At 30.7% G+C, this 19,127-nt stretch overlaps 1 protein-coding gene across 2 annotated transcripts in view; it reads left to right on the top strand.

Moving 5' to 3' along the window:
- The first annotated feature begins 1,714 nt into the window (after positions 1–1,714).
- The window catches only part of LOC127278532 (uncharacterized), a 29,875-nt gene continuing 12,462 nt past the window's right edge, over positions 1,715–19,127 (top strand). The window contains exons 1-2 of one of the 2 annotated variants that reach the window (XM_051300281.1): positions 1,715–2,108; positions 15,747–15,987. In XM_051300281.1, the coding sequence (XP_051156238.1) occupies positions 15,781–15,987 (207 nt within the window). In that variant the 5' untranslated portion in view covers positions 1,715–2,108; positions 15,747–15,780. The other variant, XM_051300282.1, reaches the window with a different exon arrangement.

The following is a 19,127-nucleotide window of genomic DNA, read 5'->3' as shown; positions in this document are numbered from 1 at the left end:
TGTAGATTTAGATACATGAATAAAAATAGAGGTAATAATAAAAATTGTTTATGTTTTTCTTCTTTTTTTCAAATTGTGGCCTGTGAAAATTCTTTGGGGTATATATGGCTTTTCCTATTTATTTGAAAATTGAAAAAGATGCATTTATAAGATTTGATATTGTTGCATATTTAATTGCTAAGAATCCATATTTGTGTTTTATTGTCTAAAATGTGTTATTATTGTATATCTTAATACTAAAGAAGCTGTAGGTCTTTTTTATGTCTTAAATATTTTGTAAAATGTTTATCTGTCGAGAACTATTGACAAAATAAGAAAAATATCTAAAGAAAATATAAATTATATCATTTTATTGGAATTTCAAGGGAGAGCTCTCAATAATAAGAGAAAATGCATTTTTTTAAAAAACATTTTTTCTTGCAAATTTACTTTTTTGTTCTTAATTTCTAATTAATTATAATTAAAGATAAATAACAAAAGGAGTAAAAAATGACCGAAACAATATTTTATTACAAGAATTAGTTGGTTTTTTTTAATCATTTTTCTTAAGGGGCTCCAATTCTCCCATCTTCCCCTTATTTACATATTCGGTCAACTTTCGCGTTAATCATTTTCTCACATGCGGACATATTTTAATATTTAAATAATCTTTTTCTAACCCTAATTCAATACTCCCAACTTAACCTTTAAACATTTAATGAATCTTTAGGGAATTTTCGGTGTTGTGTGGGATATTGGATCCCTCATTTTGAAATTTGTAAAATTGTTGCCAAATTCGTGACCCTCTAATAACAAATTTTAAGTAAATCTGTTTGAATACTATTGATTTGCAATTATCAAGTCCTACATATTGGATCCGTCATTTTGAATTTTGTAAAACTGACTAATCAGCGATCCTAAAAATCACAAGTAACAAATTTTAAGGGAATCTGATGAATTTTTAAAAAAATTATGTCGCTATATTGGATCTGCCATTTTGAAATTTTTAATTCTGACATCAAATTCGCGTACATATGTACGCGGTAAATTTTTTTCAAGATTAGTTTGAAAAACAACTTTAACCAATTTGACTTAATTAATTAAATTATTTTTATTATTAGCATAATAAATATAGTAAAAGTATCTAGAAAACCTCTTACTTTTAAGAGATTACAAAATATGTGAGCTCCAAAAATTTTTGAAAGATAAATGAAACATTTTCCAATACCATTATTAGCTATAAAGAATATTTCTACAAACAATGTCATTATTTTTCAAATAATAAGTACTAAATTAAAAAATGTAGATATATTTTTGATAAGTGAAAATATTTATTTCACTAAAATAATATAATAAAAAAAAGAATCGCACAAAAATTGAAATTCTTTGCACAGATATTTTTTTATTTATGAAATACACTTCCATAATTATGGAAATAGAAAATTTAAAAAGTTATTTCTTGTCTCGGGAAGTAAATGCTCTATTAAAAACTCGAAAATAAAGTTGTTTATATTTAATAACACAATGAGTTTAAATAATGTGTTTTGAAAGGCAACTGCGCTACAAATGTTCTAATAAACATATCCAGTTTTTATATGTATATAGCAGGTATATAGCAGGTATCACGCATAGTTTCACTTAAATATTTAATGTGAAGAATAGTTAAATCTCTTAACTCTCCATGTTAAGGTACACGAAATGTTGAGGAGTTTGGTGCTGTGTGGGTATACGTAAAATTATGATAAATTGAAGAATTTGAAGTATTTTTAAAAAATTAAGGCGAGTCTCTTGAAGTAGCGTGATAAATAGGAAGCATGCGCAGATTCAGAAATTTCGCCTGTTGCATTCAACGTCGTGTTATGTGATTGTCGTCTACACAACACAACCCAGTCTGGGCCCGCCTTATGTACAGAAAACTCATGTACGTAATATGTCAAGTGAGGCGTTGGTCTTGTGAGTGAATATGCCTTATCGTTCACTTATTTTTAAGGTTCTTTAAAGTGGATGTTGTTGATTAAGACATGCAGGAATTTCAAACTCAGTGTGTACAACTGACATGTCAAACAAAAACATTTAATTCATCCGGTGAATGTTGAAAGTGCGCGAGAATTCTGCTTGTGTTTACACTAGTAAGTGTCCATGGTGACGACAGTATTTCATTATAGTATTTGCACAAAATTTATTTCTATATACTTACACATTACATACAGATTTTAATAGTGAAAATGTCAAGAGTAAAACTCAAAAATTTATTAATTCTTATAAATTTTTTGTTTGTAAAATTTACTTAGATAACAAGTCTTAAAAAATTAATTGAAATATATATATATGTATATATATTTATAACGGTCTCTAAAATTGATTTATATCAACGATCGATAATCAATATAATAATATCGTAAAACTTATGAAGCGGAGTTATCAGATCAGTCTTTTTTACCAATTTTTCAAATTATTTTATTCAAATACCGCAACAAGAGTCTTAAAAAATCTACTGTTTTTGTCTGGAAATTATTAGACAAATTTTGTGCGTCTGGGAAAATTAACTAATATGTGTAGTGACTCTACAGAAGATACCCACGTGCAAGGAAACCCACGTGCGATTACATATTACAAGCTATATCAGAAGAATTTTAAAAGGAAATTTATATGGTATATATATGCAAGTAGAATAATAATTTAAGATAGGGGAGACCGAGGAGGAAAGTAACAAAAATCAGTTTTTTTATGCTAGCATTAAAAATATTTGTCGGATAAATTTGTCCAATATATTAAATGAAAGCTTGGACATTCACCTTTTAAATAAAATTTGAATTAAACATTTATAATAAATTGACAGTTCACAGTATAACTTTTACGCAAGCTCTTCATCTGTTACTTTCCTCCTCACCCCCGAGGAGGAAAGTAACAGTATAAAATTATGTAAAATTTTTTAGACTAATGACTATTATTAATTAGAAATATTTTTATTAGGAACACATAAGAGTTTAAGTACACTTTATACTTATTTGGCACATATTTGGGACATATTTAGCACATATTTCGAACATTTTATGAATTTAGCTCATTTTTTTTCTTAAACGTATTTTATGCTTACCTAGATCACAGGTTTTTCTTAAATAAATCTCTGTTATTCGTAAAATTAAATACGATTTGCTTCAATCATTAGTTAAAACATGGACAATATCGACAACAGGAGAAAAGTAGCGTGTTACTTTCCTCCTCGGTCGCTTTTTTCTTGTATGTCAACAAAAAAGTTAAAACTACACAAATGTTAAATTGTTTGTTTAAGCACAACTTAAAGACAGATAATAAGGCTACAAAATAACGAAAGGCACATTTTGAAAAACAATAAAATTAAAGAAATACGAGACTTTGAAAATTTGAACGAAAACTTACTTTTGACGTTTTTTCTGCACGTCACACCGGAATCAGACCTAACCTTTCCTGTCAGGCTCGGACACACTATGGAGGAGGAAGGGGGAACAGTGCCGACTAAAAATATGTTTGAACCATGTCTATCCGATAATTTGTTTAAAAGTTATAAGCTTTGTTACTTTCCTCCTCTGTTACTTTCCTCCTCGGTCTCCCCTATTATTTGACTTTTCAATGAAATTCAATATTTTTAGAAAAAAGTGTTTGTTCGTTTGACTCGCTTTAGACTGTGTGGCTGAGCGTACGTCATTTTATTATATCAAAATATTCAGTTATTCTCGAAATCGTACATAACAGACCACATTTGAAAGACATAGAAAACGTACATATAATACTAAAAAATTTGAGCATTTATAAAAAAATACGAAACTTTTTTTTATAAAGAATGAAAAAAAATATATTTGGGTCATTTCATTTAAATTGTCATTTTTTTCAGTTTTATAAAACTCGAACCTATATCATAAATTCCACTATAAGCTCAGACTAGATAAAAAAAATTTAAACTAAGCAAAACACAGAGAAGAGTGAGTTAAAATGAAAAACTGACATTTACATTTCGCTAAGAAACTAAGATTTTGCTATAAATATTATATTATATTATACTTTTTTCTAACGGGAAGGTTAAAAAAAATTGTTTTATGCATACTTACTTATACTTACTTACTTACTCACAATGAGTTCTGGGTAGATTATCAATAGTTCTAGAGTTCTATAAGTTTTAATTCAATAGTTCCGTAGATTTAGACCAGAAAACATGATATGTTGCTAACTTCACCCAGCACTATAATTTTCGCAAAAAAGAGTTCTGACATATTATTCCGATAGAAAATACAGAGTTCTCTTATAAAACAAAAAATAGTTCCGCAAAATTTAAAAATTTATTTAAAAATTTTAAGTTTTAGTCGATTTGACCAAAGTTTTGGCATCTTTATCAATAGTGCAACAAATTATTCTTATGAAATTCTACTCTTAAGGGTATGTGGGAACCTCCCACGTGACCTAGTATGGAAAAATGTGTTTTGGTAGTATACGGAAAAAAATAGTTCGTGAAACTTTCGTAAACTAGTTGTTCACATTTGGACGAGCACAGAGTTTGGAAATCTTTCATTAACTTTTTTCAAGATTCCACAAACTTTTTTTTGTGCGCGTGCGCAGACATTGATCGTCATGAAGAGAGTGATGAACGTTCGTGAAATCTTGGAAAAAGTTAATGAAAGATTTCCAAACTTTGGGACCGTCCAAAAGTGAAAAACTAGTTTACACTCAGAAAAAATTCGTTTGAAGCAACCAAATTTTGGTTAAATCAACAAAATAAATGCATTGATATACAGTTAACCAAACATTTGGTTGCATAAAACAAACGTTTATTTAGCTCAATCAAATATTTTCTTTGTTCAAAAAATTTATTAAAATAAACCAAACAGTTATTTAGATCAAATATATATTTATTTGAATTAAACAAATTTTGTTTGAACTAACTAAAAAATTGGGTAAATATAAAAAGATGGTACATTTGGTTCAAACAATAATAATATTAAGACATTTCAATTTTTTGATATAACGCTTAATTGGTAATTGTTATAATTTAAAAAATACTTTTTTAAATACTTTTTCTATTGCATTATATTCTGCAAAAGAATACAATTTTTTGGTCTCTTTTAGTTCTTTGGGCGATTGAATTTAAAAACTAATGTCACTTTGAAAAACTTTTCATATCACGTCGCCACGTAGAGTAGAGTCTCATTACTCGCAGGACGTGAAAACATCATCTTCCCATTACTTCTAAATAATATTATTAGTTATTTTAATAATATTAATAATTAAATTGTTTAAAATTATGAACGATTAATAAAGAATTAATAAGTATGTAGATATACCGTAGAAGTTAGTTAATAAGTAAAATAATACTGTTTCAGAAAAATTGTTTGTAAAGTATACGTTTATTTGTTTTTGCAGATAACATAATTTTAAACAATAATAGTTTTTAATATTTGAACATTTAACAATATTTTAACGTTGTAGCTACACTTTTATTTACTAACATGATTTATATTACAATGAAAAGTTATAGTACATCACTTTTATTGTATTTTTAATTATTTTGTATTTTTATAATAATTATTACTAAAAAATTTGTTATTTCATTGTAATAAAAATTAAAAATATTTAATAATATAATATATTTAATAAAAATTTAGATACAATAGATATACATATTTAAAAATTTTTTTAATTATTTTTAATAATGTTGTTAATTAATTTTTTATTAATTGTTCATAATTTTAAAGAATTTAATTAATAATATTATGAAAATAACTAATAATATTGTTTAGAAGTAATGGGAAGATGATGTTTTCACGCCCTGCGAGTAATAAGACTCTACTCTACGTGGCGACGTGATATCCGGCTGGACGCGTTTCCTTAAAACTTGATTATTTTTTAAACTATTTAATAAATCGCTTTGGAAATTTACAAAAAACTTTATTACACATTGATAAACAAATGTCTCACTGGAAGTTCTTGAAACTCGGAACTTCCCCGCAGACTTTTTGTCGGCAAAGGTAAGAAAACATGATTATCGATAGGTCCTTAAATAACAATTAAAAATTTTTAAACAAATGATAATTACGAACATTGTTATTATGTTATCCTTTTCTCTATACTTCAATGTGTTAGGATATCAATTCTCAAGTAATTTCATTAATAATTTTTGAAGATATGACCATTTATGTTTTAAAATTGAATGAAATTGAAGAATTAAAATTTGTCAGTTTTCTGTTATTATTAACTAAAATATTCGTTCTACAAAAAAATTTCAAAGGAAAAAAAGATGCGCCTTAATATTTTATACAAGGTAGTAATTTTTAAAAATCAAAATTTTGAAATTTTTTTTTCCTATTTCTATGCCTAAAACTGGAATGAAATTGTCCATTCCGAACGAAAAGCGAGTTCTTCTTCCGAGCAGCTCAATTGTAAGACACGCATAAATACAAAATTTTGCATTAAAAGTAAAATATTGTAGTGAGGGACAGGTAATTTTTATATTATTTTAAATAAAGTTATCTGCAGTTGATTTTCCTTATATATGGAAGTTATAGTTCACTATAAAATTTTGTTTCGCTTGTGATGTATTAAAATTACGACAATATGTTCATTCGAAAACTAAAAATTCATCCTTGGACATTAGGACACTCATAATATTTTGTCTGAATTTCGTTCTGTCATATAACATCATCTTTATATGCTTCCAAGTTGAAAAATATTAAGATATTGCATTTTACTAAAAAAAATAAATTTTACCAAAAATTATAACAAAAAGTTTTTATTGGTAAAGGACACGATTATGACAATTTAAATGAAATGACTTATTTACCGAATTTAAATGTCATAGGTAAATTTCACGTGGAATCGCCCATATATAACATGGCTAGATAAAACAGAAATGACTGCACCTACTTACTAATCGTTTCTATCAGCGGAGAAAAACGTGATGGAATGTAATAATTATGACAGTACAATTGTCTCATTGGATGGCTCAAAGAATGAATAATTTCGTAACATATGTACTGCGTCGTTTAAAAACTATATATAAAATTTTGAACATTTTTATTTTTAGCACGTTTAATAAGTAGAAAATCCTTATGATTCTAGTTGTTTATAATTTCGAGACGCAAGCATATTGGTCCATAAATTACTATCAGGGCAAATTTTCATCGTTTCGGAATTTATCAGTTTTGAACTGAGATTTACTCGAATATTATTAATTTCAATTATTTTATAGACGAATTTTTAATAATGAGAATTATCATTTGTAGGATTATTTAAATGAGTGAATTATAGTTTTAAAGGATTGCAAATTCTGTGAGGTACCCCTATTGAAAAACTCCCCATCATGTTACGTTTTCGAAAAAACAGGGATTGAAACCCCTAAAAATAGCGTTTTTTATCATTTTTTAAAAATTGTACAGCTAAACCCTGACGTGATACGAACTTCGCTGACATCAGAAATTAAAGGCTGAATCGTGCTCTTTAAAATGGGCCCTATGCCAAACTGTTTGCATGTACCCTTAGAGCAGGGGGTGTGTTTATATCTAGGGATGCAAGAAAAAAATGTAAACAGAACATAAAAGTTTACAATTCAGTACATTTCAATAAAACATATGGTACCGCCATTTTTAGGGTTTCGTGGCCCATGGCCGAAAGCCTTATAGTTTCACTTTGGCGTCCGTCTGTCCGTAGTATATTTTGGGGCACCACAGCTCCCAAAATCAAATTTTAGGGCACAGATCCCAAATTAAAATTTTGGGGCACCACAGATCCCAAATTCAAATTTTGGGGCCCCACAGATCCCAAATCTCCATTTACTGAATGGACATTTTCCCGAATGGACATTACATGTCCCATTAGTTAACATGCCCCTACAATTGACATGTCCCAGTAGTTGACCTGTCTCAGTAATTGACATGTCCCAATAGTTGACATGTCCATATAGTTGACATGTCCCTATAGTTGACATGTCCCTATAGTTGACATGTCTCTATAGTTGACATGTCCAAGAGTTGACATGTCTTAATAGTGGACATTATCGAATGGACATTTTACCTAATGTTTTAGGTAAATTTATAAAATAAATTTTATTATTTTTTTTTAAATTATTTATTTTTGATTTTTTTTTAATTAAAATTTAAAGCGCCACGAAACCCTAGATGTAGGCGCAATTGCGCCTAGTTCTTTTCCTATTTTTAATTTTTGAAATTTGTCTTCAGATTCGTAAAAGTGAATAAGTTTAATCGTAATTATGCAAGTACGTCTCGTCGAATAGATCAAATTGTAGATGTTTAAAGCACGTTAAAGATATTTAAATTTTTTTTATTATTATTAAATGTTGAACAATTGATCAATTTTTGAATTTCAATCATTTTTTAACTTAAATCATTAGAACAGAACAGAAAAAACTTATTTTTTATATTACGAACGAGAATTAAACATAGAAGTTGCGAACGTACTCTTCCGTTCGCGTAATGATAAATTATAAAATCTTACAAAAACATTGGACTTATCGGTCTAGCCGGCAACTTTTCTAATACATTCGCTATTGAATCCTTTACGTTCAGCGGCTGAAGTCGCGTACTATAACCCGAATAAATATTAGTTTCAACTCCACTTTCTTCTGATACATTTTTAATACAACGACTAATCGTTGCGCTTGTTGTGGCTCTATGCGGATTTTTATACGTGAGAAATAAAAGTTTTTCGTTCGCGGATCTTAGGTTATTTGTTTTAACTAAATATTCTTGAACTATAGTCTCCCAACGCAAAGCTCGGGTTTATCATTTAAATAAGGTACATACAAAAGAGGCTGTTCTCTACCTACTGCCGATGTCTTAATTCTACTAGTTATAAAGATTTTAACCGCCGTTTCAGTAATTTTAATATTTGGAGTTTCTATTTTCGACAGAGTCTGTAACCTTTGGGCTATGGCCAGTGCAAGAAACGTTACTAACTTTTTAGTTAATTTTTCCAAAGATAGTTCTTAATTACACGCGTAGGTCGATAGATGACATCACAGAAAAAACGCTGGGTAAATTTTGTTGCGGGTAATTTTCACCAATGCTAATTCACATAGACGGTGGCGCCCTCAACTAGGATAAAATTTGTTGCAGGTAATTTTTATACCGATTTTGGGGTGAAAATTCTACTTTTTTTTCGTGTTATAGAACAATGTCTGGATCCCATATGTCATTATACTTTGATTTTTGGGGTTTAATTACAGTAGCCCCTTTACACAAAAGTTTAATTGTTGGGTCGTGTCCTAAATCCACCGTAACGACTATAAAGATAGCGCGCAGCGATATGTATTTAGTGTCATATTGTATCAATATCATATTGAGCATCAATCTCCCATACGTCTGGATCCTTCTTCCAGGAAATAAATTTGTTGCACTTTTTATTAATAAAATCAAACTCGAAATGATTATTCACCAGGTCATGTACAAGAGCAGCAAGTGAACATGTAAAAAGAATTTGAACAACGATCTTATAAAAGAACATGTACAAGAACTTGCATATTTTTATTCATGGTAATAACTAAACAAATCAAGTTCTCGAGTCCATGCTCGTTTACTTGTATAAGATCGAGCGTAAGTTCATGTACATGATCTTGAGTTTTCCCTTACAGTTTATAATCAAAAACTTTAATGGCTGCGCAGTAGTTTTCTATGGCTTATATAAAGCTGCGCAGTTGTTTTTCGCATGTATGAGTCTTTATGACCAATGTTAAAAATCTCCACAAATGCAAAAATAAAAAAATTAACACAAGATCATGTACATAAACTTGGGCACAATCTTATACAAGTACACGAGCATGGACTCGAGAACTTGATTTTTTTAGTTACCATGAATAAACATATGCATGTTCTTGTACAAGATCGTTGTTCCAATTCTTTTTACATGTTCACTTGCTGCTCTTGTACACGACCTAGTGAATGAACATGTGCAAGATCGGGTGATATCTACTCTGAGAATTCAGAACTGCGTGTTATAAAAAGACAAATGAAGCTAAGTTAATTGTTAATATGTGTAATAAATAATGTTTTGCAGATATTTTTAAAAGTATTTTCTGTATTAATTAATACGTATATTTTTTTTAGACATAGAAATGACCTGTTATTTATTGGAAATCGTTTTATGTACATAATCATTTATTATTACACAGCCCCACAAAAAAAAAAAAGTGTCATGTACTTTTGACCGGAATACCCTAACCCTATGTATTTTGACGCGCTGAACACGAATCCGAAGTCCGTTTTGCTCCATCACGTCAGGATTTTTTTCTAACCTCAAAAAACATGTCGGATTTTGAGAAGTAGGCGATTTTTTTAAAAATTGCTGTATTAACTTCAAACTTGGTATCTGGGGGTTTTTTGTGTCGCTGATTACGAATCTGAAGTTAGATTTTCAAAATCCAAAATGGCGGATCCAATATGGCGGACGAATTTTGAAAAAATTTTAAGATTTACTTCAAACTTGGTATCTGGGGGTTTTTTGGGTCGCTGATTACGAATATGATGTCAGATTTGAAAAATTCAAAATGGCATATCCAACATGGACTTCTATCGGACATATTAGATACGCCATTATCTGTATCTGGGGGTTTTTTGGGTCGCTGATTACGAATATGATGTCAGTTTTCAAAAATTCAAAATGGCATATCCAGCATGGACTTCTATCGGCCATACTAGATACGCCATTATCAATTTTTGAAAACTGACATCATATTCGTAATCAGCGACTCAAAAAACCCCCAGATACACTATTGCACATTAATTTTTAAAAAATTTCGTAAAATAATGTCCCCCTACCAAAAAAAAATTCAAGGGGTAGTTCCCCCCATAAATCAGCTTTTGGTGAAAAACAAAACATACGTGTCAAATTGTTTTTAAAAAACTACAAAACTGCCAAGTTTCAGAAAAATCGTCGTATGGCACTTCCCTAGTGTTACTTGTCAGCAACTTAGAAAACCTGTAGATACCAAATTTCATAATAATCTGACAATTTTTTAAAAATAATTCCTTAATATTGAATCAGACATGTCGAATTTCGGAAATCTGACATCAGATTCGTAATCAGCGACCCAAAAAACCCCTAGATACCAAGTTTGAAGTAAATCTTAAAATTTTTTCAAAATTCGTCCGCCATATTGGATCCGCCATTTTGGATTTTGAAAATCTAACTTCAGATTCGTAATCAGCGACACAAAAAAACCCCAGATACCAAGTTTGAAGTTAATACATCAATTTTTAAAAAAATCGCCTACTTTACAAAATCCGACATGTTTTTTGAGGTTAGAAAAAAATCCTGACGTGATGGAGCAAAACGGACTTCGGATTCGTGTTCAGCGTGTCAAAATACATAGGGTTAGGGTATTCCGGTCAAAAGTACATGACACTTTTTTTTTTTTGTGGGGCTGTGTTATTAATATTTCTTAATATTATAACGCTGACTTTGTTAATTATTTAAAAAAATAATATAGGTAAAAAACAAAATATTTAAAGTAGCATATTTTTAAAATAATTTTATTATAAACAAACATTAAAATTTAAAAAAAAACATATAAATAAAACATTAATTAAGTATAGGTAATTTTTTCATTAAAAATGCTATAAGTTTTCTAATTACTTTTAAGCAAAGTGAAAGTATATTTTTATTTATTTTGAGCTTATATATTATTTTCAAAATATAGTTTATGGAAAAAACAAAATTTGTAATAAATTGCAAACCAAAGTCGTTGACTATATCGTATAATTTTTTTTATTTTACAATAATTAACCGAAATTAATATAATTAATTATTTATTTATACATATAAATATGATGAAAATACATTTTTTTAAACACTGAAGAGTTTAACAAAAAGTAGTTAACAGTAAATATAATACAGATAGGTCTGAAAGAAGTCTCTTCTTAAATATCTTTTTTAAAAATAAAAACTCTAAATGCTTATTTACTATTCATCTGAATTTTCTTCATCACTTGTTATACAATTTTTGTTGGCGGACGTTTTTTCCAGAAAAGATGAGTAATAATCGTGGTATTTTGCAGGTATAATATTTTTTTACACAACGTTTTGAGGTCTTTAATTTTCGTTGAAGCAAGTCCTTGAAAACTAGAATACGCTCTTTTTGGAATGTACTTTTTTACATTAACACTATTTTTTTCATTCTTGAAACAAGTGTTTCGTATTCCATATTGAAAGCTGTTTTGAATTTCAGCTGGTTAGGATTTTCTTTGCACACATATACTTGTTTTAATTTTGAAATTTGTAATGGAAGCAACTGAATTTTATTTTTTTTAAGCAATTTTTTGCACCAATCATTCTAGGAGACAAATCTTTAAAGTCTTTAATCATATCATATGTCACGTTTATGACTTCATAAATTGGTTTTGTTAATTTCGCCTCCCTTATAATTTCACACCATTCGTTCATAGTAAAAATTTGCCTTCCTTTAGCGTGTCTTTCAATAGTAGCGTGTACTGAACCCCCTTTCTTTTTTTGTGTGACCGACTTCTAAAAATGAGTGCTTAATTTTTACGTTGAATTTACAAGAGGCATACACGTACATAGAAAATACATTTCCGTTTCTGTTTTGCCCGGAACAATTGTCTGACCACATGGAAAATTCTACTCGTGATGCCTAAAGAAGATTTTGTCTCAATATAATGAAATAAACAACTTGCTACTTCATTTGATCCCTTTTTGGTGTCGTTTTCACTCCAAACATAACAAGTAGCTTCATGTCGTATAACATCATAGATCGTAAAATTGTATACTGACAATTTACGTTTATAATACAAAGAACATGCTTCTGTTTTCAAAGTAGTTAGTACTTTTTGAAAATCAAAAATTATCATAGACACATTTTTATTCTTTATTCTCAATGAGAACTTGATATTTACTTTTTAATTTTTCTTTATCACTTTCTGAAGCGTTCTGGTATCCTTCACATGTGTTGCACAGGTCTTTTTTGGGTTTAAAAAAACTAATATTAAATTTTGTATTAAAATAATGGTGCTTATAGTTGCAATATCCTTTTCATTTTCTTTCATCACGTTGACATACATAATGTACATTCTGCTCAATGTTAAGGTTTCTTCTAAATATTCCCGACTAGAATCTTTTCTAGTGTAGTGAGATTCCACTCTTGGGAACATATTAATGTGTTCTATTACGCTTTTGTGACATTTACATCCACAGTTTTTGGTTTTAACTTTGACATTCCTCTTTTATCAATTAAATCTACCTGTTCATTTTTTATTTTCTTAAAAGCAGTGTCTATTATTTGTTTACTAATACCTAAAGTATTTAAAAACATTGTTTTGCAAACAACAATTTTTTTATTTCTATCATTTATGGTGTACGTTCTGGAGAAATCTCTTGTAGAATTTTTTTCCCACATTTTCCTTCATATCTGACCCTTTGATGACGTGTCTCAGAAGAAAGTCATATTTTCTGGTGTGTTCTGGAATACTTCAATAGTCTTTAAAAAAGTTTTTCTTGCATCTTCGGGAATTTTTGTCTCGCATTTAAATTGACAACCAGGGCCACAAGTTCTTTTCATTGAACGAGCAAGAACGATTTTTTTTGTGAATAATGATGTGTATTCTAGTCCACGATTCGCTGCTTTTTTTGTAGAATTCCTTTTCCAATTTTCTTTATTGCAAATTCTTTTTCTTGATAAAGTTTTCGTCTCATCACTCTGTCTTTTTTCTTCTTTATTACTACTACTTGATTCAATTATACTGCAAAAAGAAAATTTTATTTAAAAAATAGAAGTGAGTTTCACTTTAAGCTGTAACTTTTTGAAGACAGCCTTTGCTGATTATCTGAACAGATATGTTTTTTTATTTTATTTTTTTTATTTTTATTATTATACTTTACATTTATTTATTATACTTAATTATATTTAATTTAGTATAGATCTTATTTCTTAGACAAACTTAGTTCGACATTTGTCTTAATAAAATAATTTACTTTTTACTGTGTACTTCAGGATTGTCAATATCGAATGAAATATCTTGTGTTTCATAAGAGTCAGAAGTATAAATTTCTTCTTCAGATGATAAATGAACATCAATTAAGGCCAAATTATCGTCAGAAAATTTTATAGTTTCCAATTCATTATTATCGTCAGAAAAATTCATAGCTTCCAAGTTTTTATCATTATTATCATGTTTCAAATTGCTACATTCTAAAAGATTTGATTCATTTTGTGGAATATCAAAATTGAAAAATGATGAATGAGTGTCACTGGACGAAATATTTGAAAATGGTTCACAAAAAGCATTGTTGCCAATGGTAATGATGGTTTCCATTTCAATATCAAATAAATTTTTTGTTTTTTGTAATACTTCTGTAACACGATAAATTTTACATATAAAACTCACATTTTAAATTGTTCTCTATTAAAATTTTTAACTCTGTTGTGTTAATTGTTATAATATTATTAAAACATTTTTATTTTAATATATTTTTCTATTAAATTAAACTTATTCAATTTAAATAATAGAATGAAAACCATTTTTTAATTTCTGAAAATTAGGAATTGAATTTTATCTTTATTCACATTACAAAAAAATTTTTTAAACATTTTTTCCCTATATAATCATAAATTCGGTTTACAAAAAGAATAAAAATTCGTGGTTATCAAAATCAATATATCTGTATTATTCTTATTTTAAATACTTACCGCTTGAAGTTGATTCTCTAGAATCCATGATTAATTAAATTGATTTATTACTTATTTTATTAATTTGTATTTCAGAAACATTTCATATGCAAAATAAAATTAAACTGTCAGTTTCCAATATGACAAGAAATGTTATAAAAATTTTTATTCGACCCTGACTTCACTTGTCTTTTTTAACAGGCAATTGTGAATAAGCATTTTCTTGCATTGAAAATTGAAAAAGAATTTTATTTCAGAAATTTTTAAGCAACTTCATATTGCATTTTATTTTGAGTTAGGATTATATATTACATTTGACTTTAAATAAGCATTTTATCAACTGGAGGCGTCGAGTTTTAAGTAATTTATGTGAGATTCTTGCTGTTGCCTACTCCACCAGTCATGAGTCGATTGTTCGTCGCATGCAGCACCCCATCCGGACAGAGAATCGTCTGTAAAAATTTCTATCTCATAATTAGTTGTTCTTATTAAATTATCAGTGGAAAAAATGTTATCAATCCACACTGAAGAAATTTTCATTTTCCTCTCAAAATCACCGTTACTATTCATTAAGAGTAAAAATTTTTTTCTCTCCAAGATTTTCGTGTATAAAGGGCCATGTGGCACAGCTGGACACGCTTATACTAAAATGCCTAAAAATTAAGCAATATCTCTGATTTTACAGAAAGATTTTTCGCGAAATTTCAGAGCGCGAGAATGAATATTTTGTCTCTTATCAGCTTTTAAGCGAATTGGCATGTTTTCTGAATCCCATAAAAAACCTAAGAATTTTACCACTTGGCTTAAGTGAACTTTTTTCAACATTTACAACCAAGTCTAACCTTTCAAGGACTTCTCGAGTTACGGCTATATTTTAGATACATTTTTCCCTTGATTCTCCAACCAACAAAAAATCGTCAAGATATAATACAGAGATGAAAGAATTAGATCTTAAGTAATGAATTTCATGATTTTCGTAAAAATAAACGGGGCGAGCGACCGTAGCAGGAATTCTGTGTTTGGAATCGAGCAACTAGCGTGACTACAATTTGATCTATTTCATTCAAATACTTTATGTTAAATAATTGAAAAATAATTTTCGTTGCAGATGTGAAACTCAAAGTTTATGAAAATCTTCAATAATGGCGATAGCAAGAATTAAAAGTTTTTTGGACACCAGTATCAAGAATGTATCGGCGCCACTGGAGCGCACAGTTCATCTTGAGCCAGAAATCGGTTTAAGAATTGAACATTCACAGAATCTTAAAACATTAAGCGTAACTGTTTTAGGCGCAAGACATTTACCTCAGACCTTTGGCTTTACACGAGTTAATAGCTATTTAGTAAAGGTAAGTAAACCAAAACTCTAGTAACATTTTGATCGTCGTTATCAATCAATATAAACAATAACAATGGTAAACATCATTTTGCTATAAAAAAGTAAACGCTGGCGATACTTAAACGTTTTTTCTCGTAGATAACGAATTCTTCCATCTTTGCAACCTAAAAGAAAATTACAAAAGTCAGAACATATCATTCTGAAAAAGATGTAAAATGTCATTTTAAAAAATAATTCTGTCACTTAAAAAAATTTTTAGTTATTTAAACATTTTAGGTATAATATGCAACCAGAAAATATAAATATGAGAGGTTCTAAACTTTTATATTATAAACTTTAATTATGCAATCAATTAATCAACATAATCAAGTTGTAGAAATTTTAAGTCAGAAAAATTAGGTTAAAGGGACTTCTGGTATAGAATTTCAAAAAAATCGACTTTTTTTGCTTGAAAATGTTCCTTAGTATCGTAAAATTACTGTCCCAAAACGTTTTTTAAAAAATATTTAAAAAAACAAAAATTGTAATCAAAAATTGTTTGATAGTCCTGGCTCAATGTATTATGTTACGAAAACTTTATGAAGAGATTCCCGTTTGCATTTATATATTACTGGTTGTTTTTTTCGAAAATATTCGAAAAACTCATCCAACTGAGATTGGAACATGAGGTGGAAGCCCGCGGCCTTATCCCCCGCCACCAATATGGTTTCCGTAAGAGGAGGTCCGGCGTCGATTCGGTGGCAACATTTGTTACCGATATCTACAATGGCTTCGCGAAATCCCAGAGCACGCTCGCTATTTCAATTGACATCAAGGGAGCTTTCAACAATGTACGTCCCAATATCCTAATCGATCAATTAAAAAATTTAAACATTAATCCCCACACAATTAACTTTATCAACTTTATGACCACCAAGAGATACATCTCCTTCAGACCTGACGGTTCCGACTTACAGGTCTGTGGTGTGGGTGTTCCCCAGGGAGGTGTTCTCTCTCCGATTCTTTTTAATTTATATCTCCGTAACATTCTTAACATACTCCCGCCTGACATGAAGTTCACAATGTATGCAGATGACCTCCTATTATACATCAGATTTAATAAGGATGAGGACATCTCGGGTAAGGTCAATACTATTCTCCGAGACCTTGTGGATTGGCTTAAGACCTTAGGAATGGATGTGTCCCCTTCGAAGACTACTGCTTGTGTCTTCTCTAGATCGAGGGCAACTTTCGACCACCTTCATATTAACATCTCTGACGTGGATATCCCATGTGATAAAACCATGAAACACCTTGGTATTTTACTTGACAGACGTCTCACCTGGAGGGACCACATCCACATGCTGGCCGATAAGGCTTCGAGGGCTCTCGGTATTCTTAAGATTGTATCAAGAGCAACCTGGGGCACCTCCCCCAGTATTGCTTTACTTGCCTACCGCAACCTAATCAGAGCTATTATGGACTGGGGTGCTCCCCTTTTCGCAGACGCATCTGTCTCAAATTTGAAAATTCTGGACAGAGTCCAGTCGGCTGCCCTGAGAACTGTCTTGGGAGCAATAAAATCAACCCCTACCTATTTGCTACTATTGGAAACCGATGAGGTCCCTTTGTACATCAGACGCTCGCATCTTTCTAACACCTTTTTTGTTCGCAACCTGTCTTGGAGCGAGAACCCGCTTATTCCCAAAATCCGTTTGTTGGATGAAAGGGAGTCGTCGGGCTCCTTCTCCTTTAAAACTGGTAACATATCCCTGCTTAACTCTTTTCGCCGCATTTCCCCCATTGCGATATCATTTTTCAAAACTAAAAAACCGTCTTATTTTGATTGGAGCTGGCGCTCCTTGTCTGCTCTAGTCCCTTGTGATACTCAGGCTGGCCTTCTGCTTCAGACCTCTTCCAACCCTGAAAAACAATTTCGTGATCTCATATCCACCAACTTCTCAGATTTTCATATTATTTTTACTGATGCAACCCTTAATCCAAACACCAACTGCGCTGCTTCCGCCTTTGTGGATGAGAGCCGCGATTTTTCGTGTGGAACTCCACTTCAACCTTTCGTTACCATTCTTACAGCAGAGCTTTATGCAATCTTCAGAGCTATTTTGTACTCTCAAAAACTTCGCTCTTCCAAAACTCTGATTGTCTCGGATTCTCTTTCAGCGATCAACAGAATCAGGGACTGTCTCCTTTTTAAAGACAACCCTGAACTTGTTTATAAAATCCGCGATCGAATCTTTCTCGACTTACCTTCTATTAGGGATCTCCGGTTCTCTTTTATGTGGGTTCCCTCACACATGGGCATTTCGGGAAATGAAAGAGCTGACGCGACTTGTCGAGAGGCTAACCTTCATGGTAATAGAATTAGCTTTGGTGCCCCCTTGAGCGATATCAACAAGACCATCCTGATTCCTGATCGGCTCTCATGGTCCTCCCACCTCTGGCCTTTCACTGAGGTTGATCGAAGTAACCATCGATACCTGTCTAGGGTGACAATCAAATCGGTTAAGCCTTGGTTTGGCGATCTCTCCTTACCAAGAAATTGGATTAACACTATAACGCGTCTCAGATTTTTTCATATGTATACTGCCGACCATTTTGAACGAATAGGCTGGGAGGTGGCCGCAGGATGCCTGTGCGGCGTCGAAAGACGGACCCTCCATCATATTTTACACGACTGCCCTAGATTGGGCCCTTATAGGCCTAATTTCTATTGCTTTCTCAATAAAAAATTCCCCAACACAAACCCGCGTGATGTCTCAGTTGTCGATCTTGTCTTTAACCCTAACGACGAAGTGGTAAGGGAGCTGGGAGGCTTTATATGCAGGGACAATCAAATAGTTTAAAAAAAAAAAAAAATAGTTTAAAATTTAAAATTGTCTTACAATTAACTTTGTCTCAGGGGAGTTACTTCCCATTCTCCCTTTTCTTTTCGTCTTCCCACACGGCTATACTTTCAGTCTGGTTTGAATTTGGCGCCATTGAGATCCATACGCACTCAACGGTGCACCGCTTTGCTGTTGGAAGTCCCAGCTTTTTAAACTTGCCTTAATGCATCTATTGCAGCACTCAATTTATGTACGAAGCTTGATACACATTCTAACCCTCTTCTTCATTTTATGGTTGTTCTGACAGTTGGTTATGCCTCAAGTC

Source organism: Leptopilina boulardi, unplaced genomic scaffold (genome assembly GCF_019393585.1).
Source record: "Leptopilina boulardi isolate dan_hultmark-lab unplaced genomic scaffold, ZJU_Lbou_2.1 LbouV2_204, whole genome shotgun sequence".
NCBI classification, from domain to species: domain Eukaryota; kingdom Metazoa; phylum Arthropoda; class Insecta; order Hymenoptera; family Figitidae; genus Leptopilina; species Leptopilina boulardi.
This window is presented reverse-complemented; position numbering and strand designations above follow the sequence as displayed.